This window comes from Grampus griseus, assembly GCF_964374135.1.
Source record: "Grampus griseus genome assembly, chromosome: 3".
In the NCBI taxonomy this organism is placed as follows: Eukaryota; Metazoa; Chordata; class Mammalia; order Artiodactyla; family Delphinidae; genus Grampus; species Grampus griseus.
Window position 1 is genome coordinate 116,157,659 of NC_139019.1, and position 14,110 is coordinate 116,171,768.

Consider the following 14,110-nt stretch of genomic DNA (forward strand, 5'->3'; position numbering starts at 1 on the left):
AGTATCAGAGGCTTATAAGTCGGGGAATGACTTGATCTTATTTTACTTCCTGCATTTTAAGCTCGTTCTTATCCTGAGCCACCATTGCTTCTCCCACTGCATCCCACTGGATTCAGTACCAGACCCTGGGAACACCTGGGACAAGGCTAAGAGGCTGCTGACACAGCAGACTTTGAGGAGCTGAAGATAGAGCTTACCAGGCCTCAGACAGGAATGGGCCAGCTCTAGCCCCAGCCTGGGCACCATCTCTGAGCCAGGTCCCGTATTGTCTGGGTCACTTTCATAGCCCAGGGCCCAGAATGCAATGCTAGTGTGAGGTATGGAGACCACTGTACCGTGTCCCTAGAGTGTCTTGGGGTCAGAGCTGAACCAAGCAGAGACACAGTCTTCCTGGGGTGGAGGGGATCTGTTAGGACAAGAGCTGAAGCAACCCAGTGGGTAGGCTCTCAGCCCCTAGTCAGTCAAACCTGTGTTTACTAAGTGCTACTATGTGCCATGTCCTGTGCTGTCCCAGACAGAAATGACCTAGCCCCGTATGGAGCAACCACTCCTACCCACCAAGGAGCTTAGCTTGTTCCTCTCTGTTATTGTTTTGTTACATAAGAAATACATTCTTGTTGTAGAAAAATTGCACAATGTGGGCTTCCCTGGTGGCGCAGTTGTTAAGAATCCGCCTGCCAATGCAGGGGACACGGCTTCGAGCCCTGGTCCGGGAAGATCCCACAAACCGTGGAGCAACTAAGCCTGTGGGACACAACTACTGAGCCTGTGCCCTAGAGCCCGTGAGCCACAACTACTGAGTCCACGTGCCACAACTACTGAAGCCCGAGCGTCTAGAGCCCGTGCTCCGCAACAAGAGAAGCCACTGCAATGAGAAGCCCGCGCACCGCAACGAAGAGTAGCCCCCGCTTGCCACAACTAGATAAAGCCTGCGCGCAGCAACGAAGACCCAACTCAGCCAAAGATAAAATAAATAAATAAATAACTTTATTAAAAAAAAATTGCACAGTGCAAGTAAGGAAAAAGAAAAGCACATTTAAATCCATTCAATTACCACCAGAGAGAAAACCACTGTCAACATTTTCAAATACTTCCTGCAAGACTCTTCTCTTGAAAACGTTTTATAGCCTACTTTTCTTGGTTAACATATTATGAAGACATTTCCCCAAATCTAGAAATACAGATCTAAATCATTTTAAAGGCTGCATAATATTCTGTTGTTCAGAGGAACTTGTTCAGTTGTCTCCAACGTTCTGCTAATGTTAACAACATCACCATAAACTTCTCTATAAATTCAGCTTTGCAGCCAAAGGGAGGGCTCACAGTCCTGAGGGTCTGTGCTTATTTCCCCACACAGAGAGGGCACCCTAACAGCCCAGCACACAGGAGAGCGGACAGACGAGAGGCATCAGGTAGAAGCAAGAGGAAGATCTGTGTTCAAAAGAAGGGGGTGGGGATTCCCAATTCCCTGCTTCCCCGGGGCTGCTGCTCCCCACCCCCGGGTGCTGGGGCAGACAGCAAGTTGATGGCCTAGGTGGCCCTAGGGTGTTGGTCAGCCCGCCCTTCACCACCTCTAGTGTCTCCTCAGACCAAGCCCTGTCTACTGAGCTCCCATACTCCTTGAGAGGTCACTTCGTCCCGTTCCCGTCCCAGTCCTGCTGCTTAGGGCCCACCTAAGCTCTCTGGAGTAGGGGTGTGGGCGTGTGGGGACAGCTCTTTTGGCAGCTTTCTAACAACAAGAGGAAAGTCTCTCAGGGATGACCCAGGTCTCCGCAAAAAGATCTCCCTTGATAAGGGATCTCGTAAAACCTTAAGATACATCTCAGTTGCCACGAGTTGGGCCATGGTTAATCTGGGGGCTTCTGCTTTCTCATCACCCGATGCCAAGCTGGGGCACCTGGCCCGCATCTGTGTGGCAGGGAATCCCCAGAAAGCACCTCACTGAAGAGAACAACAACAGTAAGAACAATCAGGGCTGCTCCTTTCCCACATCCCAGCCCCGAGGCCAGGCAGTACCGCTGCTGCCAGCAACTTGACCTCATTCCTCTCGGCAGTGGGCGGTGGGTGCGGAGCCTGCAGAGATCTGAGAGCAAGACGGATGCCTGGGACAGGGCCAGGCAGCCCAGGCAGGCGGACCAGGCCCGGCCTCCCTCCCGACAACCAGGGCGCAGGGGCAGCGGACTCCTAAAAGGGTTAATGGTCCCCACCTCATGACTAAGGCTGAGCAGTCCCCTTTGCAGGGCAACATCTGGAGACAATGCGGCCAGACTGCATGGCATCAAAGTCTCCCACTGTCCTGCTGCTGATGGGCTGTGGGCCAGCCCCCTCCCCACCCCTCCCCCACCCAGAAGTGACCGCGACCTCTGGGAGGTTAATTACAGACTCCAAGTTCAAATGAGAAAGAAAGAAGAAACAACAACAACTAAAAACACAGCTGGTTTAAGTGAGCACAGAGGGCCTACTCTGAAACCGGCCCTCAGGTATCCTCCCAGGAGCCTGCAGAAAAGCCATTTGATAGCCACAGGCCAGGCCTCCCAAAGGGAGTGTGTCCCTGCTGGGCCTCTTGGCTTTCCCTGAGCCACCTTTCCTCAGCCAACCAGGCCCAGCCTGGTGCCTGGGCTTGCCTTGCCCGCCTCTCACACCATCTAACAAATATCCACCTCAGTCCCTGTGATGTACCAGCCACCTACCAGCCATCAGGGATATGGCGCTAAGCAAGACAACGTGGCCGCTGCCATGGGCTCCACTGAGGCTGGGAGTGGAGAGAAAGCCAGCCCAGACCTAATGGGCTCTTAGCTCAACAGGCCAGGTGCCTGACACCTCAGCTACAAGGTAGAGAAGAGGGGCCAGGGCTGGCTGGGGATGGGAGCTAGAGAGAGCAGACGCTGGTCCAGGGGCATGGGTGAAGAGAGGGGAAGGGAGGAAGGAGGAGGACACAAAGCTTGGCAGCTCCAAGAACAACTGAGATGGTTCCTGCCTTAAAGCCTCGCCTGCCCATCCAGAAGCACCCATCCACCGACACCCAACCCTACAGTGCGAGGGCAGGGCAAGAACAGGCCTGTCTTGACCACCAGGGCCAACACTATGCCCCTCCCTTCCCCCAGTCCCCTCTGCCAGGAGCCCGGGGGCCTGATAGAAACACTGCCGCCTCGGGACCCTCCCAAGACAGAGGTGCCCAGCCCTGGGAGTCAGGCAGGTCTACGCCACAGTTCCTCACCTAGGTTCAGGGCTGAGACATGGGGACATGAGCAGCAGAGATGGGGGACTGCGGGGGATGTCACCTATGTCTGGGGAGACTGCACAGGTTCACAGAGCAGAGGCACCAGTTGCTGGGGTGGCATACGGCTCCCTGGTTCTTACCATGCTCGGGGCACAGACCGCAGACACCTAGAGTTGGCACAGAGGAAGCCGTGCATAGCAGAGGAAAGAGCGGTAACCGAGGACACAGTAGTTCAGGTCTTTGTCCTGGTCTCCCAATTTTCCAACTGTCCGCCCTTAAGTAAGTAGTTTAGCCTTTCTGCGCCTCAGATGACTCATCTATAAACCACACTCTGCCTATTTTAGAGGAATGGGGCAAGAGAAAGCTCTCTATGGAGGGATGGAAGAGATTATCATCTCTTTGGCTGCTGGAGGTACAGGTAGGGACAACAGAGATGACAGTCCTGCAAGGCCATTACCATTTGCCCAACTCTATTTAAGCTCCTCACTGGGCAAGGATGGGCCCCGGCCTCGGAGAACCCTCTGGAGAAGGCCTGCTGCTGATGGACTAGGCTACCCCTTGTTCAAGGAACCCAGAGAGAAAGAGAGCTGAGGAGGGGAATCCCAGAGTCCCTTTCCCCTTTGGGACAGGTCTGCACTTCCCACCTCATCAGCCTGGCTGGAGAAAGTTGTTCCTGAAGCTCTAGGTCAGTGGAAAATGAAGTGGGGGTGGGAAAAGGGGAGGCAACTTATACACCAGACAAGACTGGCTTCTCAACCTGGGATGCATGCAAAGCCACAGGATGACCTCAGGGCCTCTTTCTGAAGGGTTTGCCAAGCTCATTAGTAAGGAAAAGCAGCACCTTTGTATTAAAACAAACAGATCTATGGTGGAGTACACTTGCAAGTTCCTGTGGATTTTTAAGATAAAATAAAAATACAAGAATTCAAAGAAATGTTGGGTTTCAGGGGAAAAAGTCTTAGCACGCCTGATACAGGTAAGGATACAGGCCTACGTGCTCACCAAATGCAGATACCTCAGTGGGTTCTGGGGTCCCCCACGTTGCCAGAGGCCTGGCCACCCTCCCTACAAGTTATCCTTGGAGAGTCCTGGCCTAAGCACTCTGGAGTCTGGGAGGGCTGAGTTGTGGTCTTTGTGGTCCAGGCTAGTGAGACAGGGGGCTGGAAAGAACTCACCCTAAAACAAATCACTGTCTGGATCTGCAGTCAGTAGCTCACGAACAGCACGGGGGAAAACCAGTTTCTCCATCTTCTCTCCCAAGACTGCTCTTTCTCCTGAGTTCCCGCTTTCAGTCACCTTGTCATCTGTGACAACTCTGTGTCTCTCCCCAAAGGTGGAGACCAATCACCTTCCACCAAGCCTCACCCTCCCAAGCCTCCATCGTCTGCCAGGCCCTGGTTTAGGCTATATTGGTCCCCCAGCCCAGAGTACCACTCTGGGAAGATGCACCTCTGTGTGCCTCTCCGACATTCAGAAACCCTCCTTTGGCTCCATGATGTCTGTAGAAGGAAGGCTACGGGCCTTCCTTGGCTGGCAGCCAGGGTCCTCAGGGGACGCTTGCTTGGTCAGTGAATGGCCCCTTCCCAAACACAACTCTCTGCCTTTTCCCCTACTGGTTCCCTTCAGGAATTCTATATTCCAGGCAAACCAAATCACAGGCTGATCCCCAAGTGTGCCTGTTCTGTATGCTGCCTGCCTCCGTGCCCTCTGCTCATATGCTCCGCCGCCATGTCTTTCCCCACAGAAGCACAGTTGAGAGTGTCAGACACACAGGCTGGGGGTCAGACCAGTCTCGGCTTGCATTCTGGCTCTGCCCAGTGTCTTGTATAACTAGACAAGTTACTTAACCTCTCTGAGTCTTTAGTCCCTTGTCTGTAAAACAGGAACAATCTCACCCGCCTCTTAAGATTGTGGTGAGAATTAGATGGGGATAATGTATGTCAAGAACTTAGCGCAGTGCCTGGAACAGAGAGACAGCTCAACAACTGGCCCTTCTTATTCATCTAAATCCCTGGAGATCACCTCAGATGGCATGGCCTTCTCTAATCCACCGAGCCAGGAGCAACCTCTGCCTTGCACAGGCTCCCTGAGCATTTCACCTGCCCTACTTTGGGCTTCTACCTCAGAGCAAAGTGGGTTCTTGTCTTTCTAGACTGTGGGACCCTCAGGGAGGGGATGTGTGGGAGCACAGCCATACTCCTGGTGTCTGGCACTGAGCAGGCACTCACTGATCACTGGCTGAACAAATAAATTAGTGATCTAAGCTGGGCTGTGACTGATGGGTGCCTCACAGTGGCCCAGGACAAGACTGCTGCGAGCATTCAGGGGAGGGTGGGGTCCCTTGACGGCTAATCCCAGGGCCCTTTCCCACCCAACACTCCTCCGCATCTCAGTCCTTTCCTTCCCCCTCAGCCAAAACAGGCATCTGCCCCAGGATAGCAGAGCAGATGGTGCAATTGGGGCCTCCCTGAAGAACTACCCTTGCTCAGCCCACTGGGCTGCTCGACAGCTGAGGGGCCCCCGGCCGTGGGCAGGAAGCTCAGCCAGGGCAGCCTCTTCCCATGAGACTGCTCTTCTTCAAATAGGAGAACGAGGGCTTCCCTGGTGGCGCAGTGGTTGAGAGTCTGCCTGCCGATGCAGGGGACACGGGTTCGTGCCCCGGTCTGGGAAGATCCCACATGCCGCGGAGCGGCTGGGCCCGTGAGCCATGGTCGCTGAGCCTGCGCGTCCGGAGCCTGTGCTCCGCGACGGGAGAGGCCACACAGTGAGAGGCCCGCATACCGCAAAAAACAAAAACAAAAACAAGAAAACAAAAACAAATAGGAGAACCGGCCACAGGTGTCTGTGTACAGGGGTGAAAGAGCTTGATAACGGCCTCCGTCATTCATTTGCTCAAGCATGTACCGGGCACTCAGGACATGTTGGGTACTGAGGGTCACGTGACATGGTCTCCCTGGTGGGGATTCCAGCTGAGCGGGGTATTGCCCACACAGTGGGGTCGGTACTGTGATGGGGAGGTGCTGGGTGATGCGAGGGCACAGACCATACACCTCAGCCTCCCTCCTCACCCTGAGGGCCAGGGAGGGCTCTGAGGAGGGAACAAAGCCTGTGCTGGGCCTGAAGGGTGACAGGAGTTGGGCAAGAGGAGGGAGACAGTGTTCCAGGCAAAGGGTTCAAAGGACCAGGGCAGGAGACCACAGTGCACTCGGGGAACTGACACCCGAGGCTCAGTGGTCGGTGGGAGGGGGCAGTGTCTCAGGAAGCTGTTGCTCTCTTTCTTGCCCGGTAGCTGCCAAACCCTTTACCTTGTGGTGTGTGAACTTCTCTGGGCCTCAGTTTGCCCATCTGTACAGTGAAGGGACTGGCCCATGAGCTCAGATCCAGCCTTGCCTGACTGGGCTAGAAGTCGCCGACCTTTGGCCAGGCCCAAACCTCCAGAATCCTTCTAAAGTGCTGCCAGCTCGTGAGCTATCCCGAGGCAAAGCTCACGCCCCCCTGTACCCACCCATCACCATACACATATCCTGACTAATCGGCTGGGACTGTTGAAGGAGCCCTGGCCGTGTCCTCCCCTTGCCCATCCTGCCACAGACTGGTGGTGGCTGACGATGCCTCAAGAGCGGCTCTGGGAGACCAGGTCAGCCTCCTGCTCAGAACACTTCACTCCGTGCTGTTTCAGAGAAGTCTAAACTCACCAGCCTGACACTCAGAAAACCTGTTTGGCCCTGTTGATCTCTCCCTCCTCCACACCATGTTCAGCAGCGTATCTTTGGAATTGCACTTTATTTCCCAAACACCCTCTGTTGCCCCCTTTTGCTCACGTGGTTTCCTCAGCTGGAATGCCAAGCCTCTTTAGATCTCTCCAGCACAGTGCTTCCTTTCGGCAAGGTCTACCTCAACCCCATCTCCTCCAGAAACCCTGCCCAGATTCCTCTGATGGGAATGAGTCTCTCTTCTTGCCACTCTGTGTCAGCCTTTGCCAGGCTCTACCTAGCAGCTCTAGGTCTGTCCCCATCTCTCTCAGCCCACAAGGTGGCGACCCCATTCCCCTGACAGCCCCCAAGCATGATGCCTGGCACAGGTGCCGTGGGACTGGCATGCCCTCTGCAGGGTTCTGCCCTGGGAGGCTGGGCCACAGCTTAACCAGTGGTTCTCGTGCTTCAGCACACATTACAGTCAACCAGAGGGCTTGCTAAAACTGCTGGCCCCCATCCCCATGGTTTCTGATTAGAAGGTCAGGGGTGGGGCCCAAGAATTTGCATTACTAGCAAGTTCCAAGTTTATGCTTTAAACCAGGTTCCCACTGGTTGAAACGTTCACCTTTTGCACAAGGGGTTCCATAGGACCAGAAAACTACCCAGACTGGTGCTAGATCTCACTGGACTCTGGATCCTGAGCTTGGTTTCCGCTTAGACTACTGACCATAATAACTTCAGGCTTCCCAGGAGCTCCTCCTGCCTGTCGGTACAGCCTCAGGGCCTTGGGCTGCCCCTCTGTCAGTGCTCCACAGTTCCTATTCACACCTTACTGCCACAGTCACACTGCAAGCTCCTTGTGAGGGCAGGGACACAACCTGCCCATCTCTGTACCCTTAAACCCTGCCCAAGAGCCCAGGAAGTAAATATCTGACCAGTTGTGGGATGGGAAGGACCTGCTCCAACAAGTGGACCAACAGAGCATCCTATGCCCTTCACTGGTTTGTCTTGAGAGGCACGGACTGTGGAAGAGCCTGGAGCCAGGTGGAATGTGCATGGAGAGGCAGGGTGGAGGGGGCAGACCTGAGCCTAAGATCCCATGCTGCCATTAAGTCATGCTGGATCACAGGCCAGTCGTGGACTCTCTCCCTGCCTCAGTTTTCTTATCTGTAAAGTGGGGATGATAAAATAGTATCTCTACTTTATAGAACCAGGACTGACATGTAGTAAGTGCTCAGTAAACGATAGCTGCCTCCTTTCTCCCTGCTCCTCTCCCACCCCCCAGCCCCAAGCAGGTTGGGTATGGAATGTTCCTACCTCTTGGAAGGTGCTTTCTCACTCTGGTGAATTCCTACTCACCATCCAGGCTCAGCTCAAACGTCACCCCTCTCAGAAGCCTCCTCTACACCCTCCCAGGAGAACAAATCATTCCTTTCCTCATCATAGACCTCATCACATACAGATCTCTGACTTGACACTTGGCTGCAATCACAGGTATTTTGTAAGGATCTGTCTGAGCTTCTTGAGGGCAGGAGCTGCGATTTATTTGCATAGGAGGAGCTCGATGAATGTTTGCAGATTTATTTGCATAGGAGGCGCTCAATGAATGTTTGCAGAACTGAATACACTATAGTGAATGAGAGCACATGCAGTGTGTATAGTTCCCACATGGCCACGACCTGGAAGTCTTGGTGAATGGATGGATGGCTAGGCCAGGGCTGGGCTGGAGGAAGACAGAGCGCATACGCTGCACTGTCCCCTGCTAAGTTATAAACGGTGTGCTACAGGCTCAGGCGTGGTGGGGAAACACAGTGGGCACATGGTTCTGACGGACCCCAGGTCTGAAGTTTTGGCAGCGCTTTGCCAGTATTTAAAAATAACCCTTCTCTTCCCTATGCCAACTGTTCGTCAGGCCAGCCTTGTGTGCTCGAATGCAGAGGAGACTTAGAAGGGGGAGTGGGGCTGACAACCAGGCATGGGTAGCCACGCTGGGAAGCCCACCCGAGGCCAGGGCTAGGGCCTGCCAGTGCTGGGCTAGCGCCTTTTCCTCCATACACTCCTCACTCTGGCACCACCCTAAGATCAGGGCTGGGCCCTGAAGCTCCCAGCACCAAGGGCAGAGAGCAGAAGTGGGGATCACTTAGGCATTCTCGTCAATATCCGAGTCCAAGGGCTTCTGCTTCCCAAGAAGCTGCTGCTTCTTCCTCCAGCGGCTCATAGAACCCACAGGGGCCAGAGGGCCTGAGGGAAGGAAGGGCCCAGCTCATACTCTTTTTTTCTTTTATAAATTTATTTATTTATTTCTTGGTTGCATTGGGTCTTCGTCGCTTCATGTGGGCTTTCTCTAGTCGCAGAGAGTGGGAGTTACTCTTCTTTTCGGTGTGCGAGCTTCTCACTGCGGTGGCTTCTCTTGTTGCAGAGCACGGGCTCTAGGCGTGCGGGCTTCAATAGTTGTGGCACGTGGGCTCAGTAGTTGTGGCTTGCGGGCTCTAGAGCGCAGGCTCAGTAGTTGTGGCGCACGGGCTTACTTGCTCCGTGGCATGTGGGATCTTCCCGGACCAGGGATCGAACCCGTGTCCCCTGCCTTGGCAAGCGGATTCTTAACCACTGCGCCACCAGGGAAGCCCCACCAGCTCATACTCTTTTAAAGGAAACTATCCCCTTTGTTTGCAGCCTGAAGCCCTCGGTCCAATTTTACTTCTATCCCAGACTTACTGGCCACTTGATTCCTCCACAGTGGGTGACTCACTGTGTGCCCCCAGCCCCACTGCTGGGCCAATCTGGAAAGACCAGGGCTCTCTGCCCCGTCGTCCCCACCGCTGAGTGTCTGGGACCTGGGCTGAGGACCTATAAGTCCTGGGGTGTGAACTGCTTTGAGCTCTCAGGATGAAAGCCTGCTGGGCAGTACAAAGTCACTCTCTGCTTGCTGTTCTTGTTCCTAAGGAACCCTGAGGTGCCAGGGAGACGGAGCAGAGTGTGAGACACAGGCTGAGCCCCAGAGGGCCAGGAGGACCACTCCAGGTACCCAGCTCAGCAGGGTCATCCAGGGGCCAAGGCCAGAGGCAGAGGCTGCCAAAAACAACTGCCAGATGTGGCTCAGCCACGTACACGTAGGCAGGCGCGTGACCACCTCTGACCTGACCCCGGACAGCCTAAAGACAGGAGTTGATCCTGGAAGTCTGGGCGCTATCTTCACCAAAGGCAGGAGATGGGAAAGATGAAAGAGAAAGACCTTGCAAGGATTTTTTGCGCCCATTCAAATGAGATGTGTCCAGAACGCTCAGCTAGTGATCCTAATTCCCCTTCATATCCCCATGAAGACCAAAGCCTGTCCCCTGCCCTACTGTGGGCAGACACAGAGTCCAGTTCACATGGGAGCTCCAACAGAAGGACACGTTCCATCAAACCCTGACCGGACTTTCAGGGGGCACATGGAAAAGGCCAGTTACTTAGAATCAAATTCCAAAGTCGTTCTTCAAAACAACACAGCACTTTCAGGGGTTATCAGTTTCTTTGGGGCCAGCTTTCCCCCTTCCTCCCACCCTAATCCCATAGCTCTCCTCCTCTCAGGATTCTCAGAGACACAGGGCCTGAGGGCTGAGGCTCCGCCGTTGCTGTGGAGAAGGTGAGAGCTGAGAGCAGAGCACATTTCCTGAGGCCCAGAGAGAGGGAGGGCAGTGCCCGGGGCCACACAGAGGCTGGACCCCAGGTATGTGAGTGAGCTTATTATCCACCCCTCCCCCCAAACACTGCTGCTAAGGCTGGCAAGGCTAACGAGCCACCCCTACCCCAGTTCCCTGGGATAAGGGAAAATGGGGGGTGAGGAGGACCCAGCCCCAGGTAGGGATACCAGGCATTGGCCCTGAGAATTCTCAGTGAGTCATGGGGCAGAGTTCACACCTGCAGTTCAGTCCCCCCCGGCACCCCTGTGCCCGTTTCCCCACGCCGGCCTGGGTTTTAGTACAGGGGTACCCTTTCTGCTATTTGCCAAGGAGGAGACGGAGCTGCTGGATGTGTGGTCAGGGACAGGGGAGCCAATTAATTAATGTTCCCTTCTTTCTCCCTCCCACTTTCCAGATTCCCTCCCCCGTCTAAGCTGAAGATTTTAATGGATAACTTGCTCACACTCTCCATGTCTGCACCTCCCAATCTTTCAACCAAATGTGGCTCCGCCCTGGCTAAGACCCCTCTCCAGCTGCCCAGTGTCCGTGTTCTCCCTGGCGGGGGCACTCTCAGCATAAAAGAGGAGGACCCTGCAGCCTCAGATGGGCAGCTGTGAGGGAGGCCTCCCGCTCTGTAGGCCACTGTTGGCTTAAGCACTCATCCTACCAGGTTTGAAATCAGACCTACCCAGTTACATAGCAGGGATTTAAGACTGTTGCTTCTCACTGACATGGTTTCTTCTGATATCTTGTTTCAGAGCATGATCGTCCCCCATGATTCCCCCATTCCACAGTGTCCCAGGTCTCCAAAAGTCCTCTAGCTTATGCCTTTGGTCTGTTTGGTATCTACTGATCAGCCAACTCCCTGAAGAGCTGCCCACGGGGAAGCAGGAAACAAGAGAAAGCAGAGAAGAAAAGACAGCAGGAAAGATTATAGTTAGACATCAAGAAGGACTTTCTCACAGGGGTAGAAGATGCTGGAAGAGATCACTGAGAGGCCCGTGGCATCTTCTACTCATAGCCCTCTCCCACCTCTGCCCCAACGCGTACTCTACCCTCTGCAGCTGCTCGTTTCCCGGCACTATTGATTCTCACCAGCTGAAGTCCATGTGGCTTGCTACCAGCTCAGCTCCTGCAACCTTGACATTGGAAGGGTGCCCTTAACTAGCCAGCCTTCCAAGGTGCCCACATTAGGATGTGTATGGTGGGGTGGGAGAAGAGGGTGGCTCACTGAGCCAAAGCCATGCATTCTGATCCTGAAAATAGGCACCCTGAGTTCCTTCAGATCTCAGATTGGAGGCCATCCACACTACACGAACCTAGACTAAGCTGCCTCGCATAGTATGGTCAGGGCAGACCCACAGTGTCCATCACCTTACAGAGGACTCCTAGACACACTCATCCGGCAGAAATGCGCAAAGAGGCTTTCTTTATGAAGAAGAGAACATAGCCTGGCCTTTAAAATTCCCTTAGTTTCTCCTCTCTACTGGGCTGAAGGCAGTGTTTAACTCCTAGGCTCTTCCCAATAGAGACCTCACCGGCTACCTTGCTACCCCTTCTCTCGCATTACACAGAAATTCAGGAAAGGAAAGGAATTTGGCCAAATTCTCAACCACAGTTGAAGCTTCCCAACTCCCAGTCCAGTGCTCTTTTGAAGACATTTTTATGTTGCAGCTCTGGCAGGAACTTTGGTGAGGGACAGAGACACTAAAATAGGCATCATTGTCCAGGAATGCTGATAGGAAGCCCCAAGACCTATCTCTGGAACTTACTTTGTGACTCTAACCTCAATAAGCCTCAGTTGCTCCTTCTGTAAAACGGGGCTGGGACCACCTACCCCCAGGATTATTATGAGGATTAAATGGAGATGAACCATTTGAACATGCTTGGCCTGCTTACAAGTACAAATAGGCATTAACGAAATGCTTGCCTGAAAAAGAAAAAAGTGAGAACCCGAGGTTTCCCAACTGCATCCCAATAGTGCAAGCCTAGTTCTGGAGGGGAGGACCTGCACACCTTAGGCCCATCCCTGAGAAGCCCAAGACCAGTGCACTGAATGGAGACCCCTCCTCCTTCCCCCCTGCAGCTGCCCAGGGAGGGCACCAAAGTGGGTCTCAGCACAGACTCTGCTGCTCACTCAGAGCAACTTCTCACCTCCCAGAACCCAAGGGAGTCACTCCTGAAGACCAAAGGGGACAACTGCCTGATGCCTGGTCCAGTCCTAAGGGAAATACCTGTCACTGAAGCAGGGGCTCCCTACTCCCTGGGGCTCTCCGGGACAGGGCATCCCTTCTCAGGAGGTGGCAGGCAATGCTGCCCTTGCTCCAATGGCTGAGCAGAACTCATGGAGGTGTGGCACATGGGTGGCAGCGAGCCCAGAACACACTCTGAGGACGGGAAGACAGTGACAGCTCCCTGAGCACTGCGGCCAGGCCAGGCCCCGCGTCTGCCTGTCCCCTGTCTTTTGGTCAGCCCCACTTTGCTACTAGCTGCGGGGTCCTCGCGGCAGGCCGGTCCGCTCGGGTCGCGTCTCTTTCCCGCCCGCTCCGTCGGGACGCGGCGGCCCGGGAACAGGCGCGCACAGCCACCGACCGGCTCCGAGTGCGCAGTCCCTTGCCTGCCCAGCCGCGGAGACCCGCTTGCACGCAGGCACCCGCGCCCCTCGGTGCTTGTCACCTCGGCGACCGCTCGCACAGCCCCGGACTCACCCGCGAGACGCTGGGGGCGGGTGAGAGGGCGGCAGGTTTCTCCCAGGGAAACGGGGTGTCTGGGTGCGCCGAGGTGCCCTACCTTTCTCCCCGGGTTCGAGCTCCAGCTTCCTCCCCTCTCGGTGCTTCTTGGCGCGGCCTCGGCCCCTCCTCCTGGACTCCGACATTCTGCCCCGGGTCCCGGGTGATGGGACCGACGCGAGATGCGAGGCGCGAGGCACGGGAGGCAGGGGGACGGCCTGAGCTCTCCGCAGCCGCGCTGCGCCCCCGCCGCCTGCAGCCCCAGTGCCGGAGCGCGGCGCCTTTCTTATAGGCGGTCACACCCTCCGGGGGAGGGGAGCGCCAAGCCTTAACTCTTCCCCTCCCGCGCCCAACGCCCTCACCACCCCCACCCCCACCCGCTCCGGCTGCCGGGGCTGAGCGCGGCCGGGTTTGGCCTTGGACCCCTCCCGGGGCCCACCGAGGGAGGCAGGACCGGCGCCCAAACAGAGCGCCACGACCTCCTCGCCCGGAGAGAGGGCTGGAGCTGGGCTGGGGGCCTGAGACGTGACTGAGGAGGGGGAGTAGAGATCCCCCAGCGAGGGCCAGGCTGAGGACAGCATGGGGGTGGGGAGACAGCGAGAGTACAGCCCAGGGAGGGACCGAAATGAAGCCCACTGACCAGCCCAGCGGAATGGGAAGCACTCTTGCTTTTTGCAGTCTGTCTCCACTGCTTCGTGCGCCCACCAGCCTGCCCGCCCGCCCGCCCCGACCTTAGGGGCAGTGTGCCAGTGCCTCCTCATCCCTGAAGGTCTGGCTGCAACCCCCTGGGATCCCACCAGCCGG

At 55.5% G+C, this 14,110-nt stretch overlaps 1 protein-coding gene across 6 annotated transcripts in view; it reads right to left on the bottom strand.

Moving 5' to 3' along the window:
• Nucleotides 1-14,110, bottom strand: part of NRG2 (neuregulin 2) — a gene marked incomplete at both ends in the record, with an annotated part of 178,442 nt that overhangs the window by 41,973 nt on the left and 122,359 nt on the right. The window contains one exon of one of the 6 annotated variants that reach the window (XM_082651664.1): nt 13,368-13,538. The exons of the other annotated variants lie outside the window; for them this stretch is intronic. Within the exon in view, the coding sequence (XP_082507790.1) occupies nt 13,368-13,452 (85 nt within the window). Of the gene's footprint in view, nt 1-13,367; nt 13,539-14,110 lie in introns of those variants that run through there. 6 annotated transcript variants of the gene reach the window in all.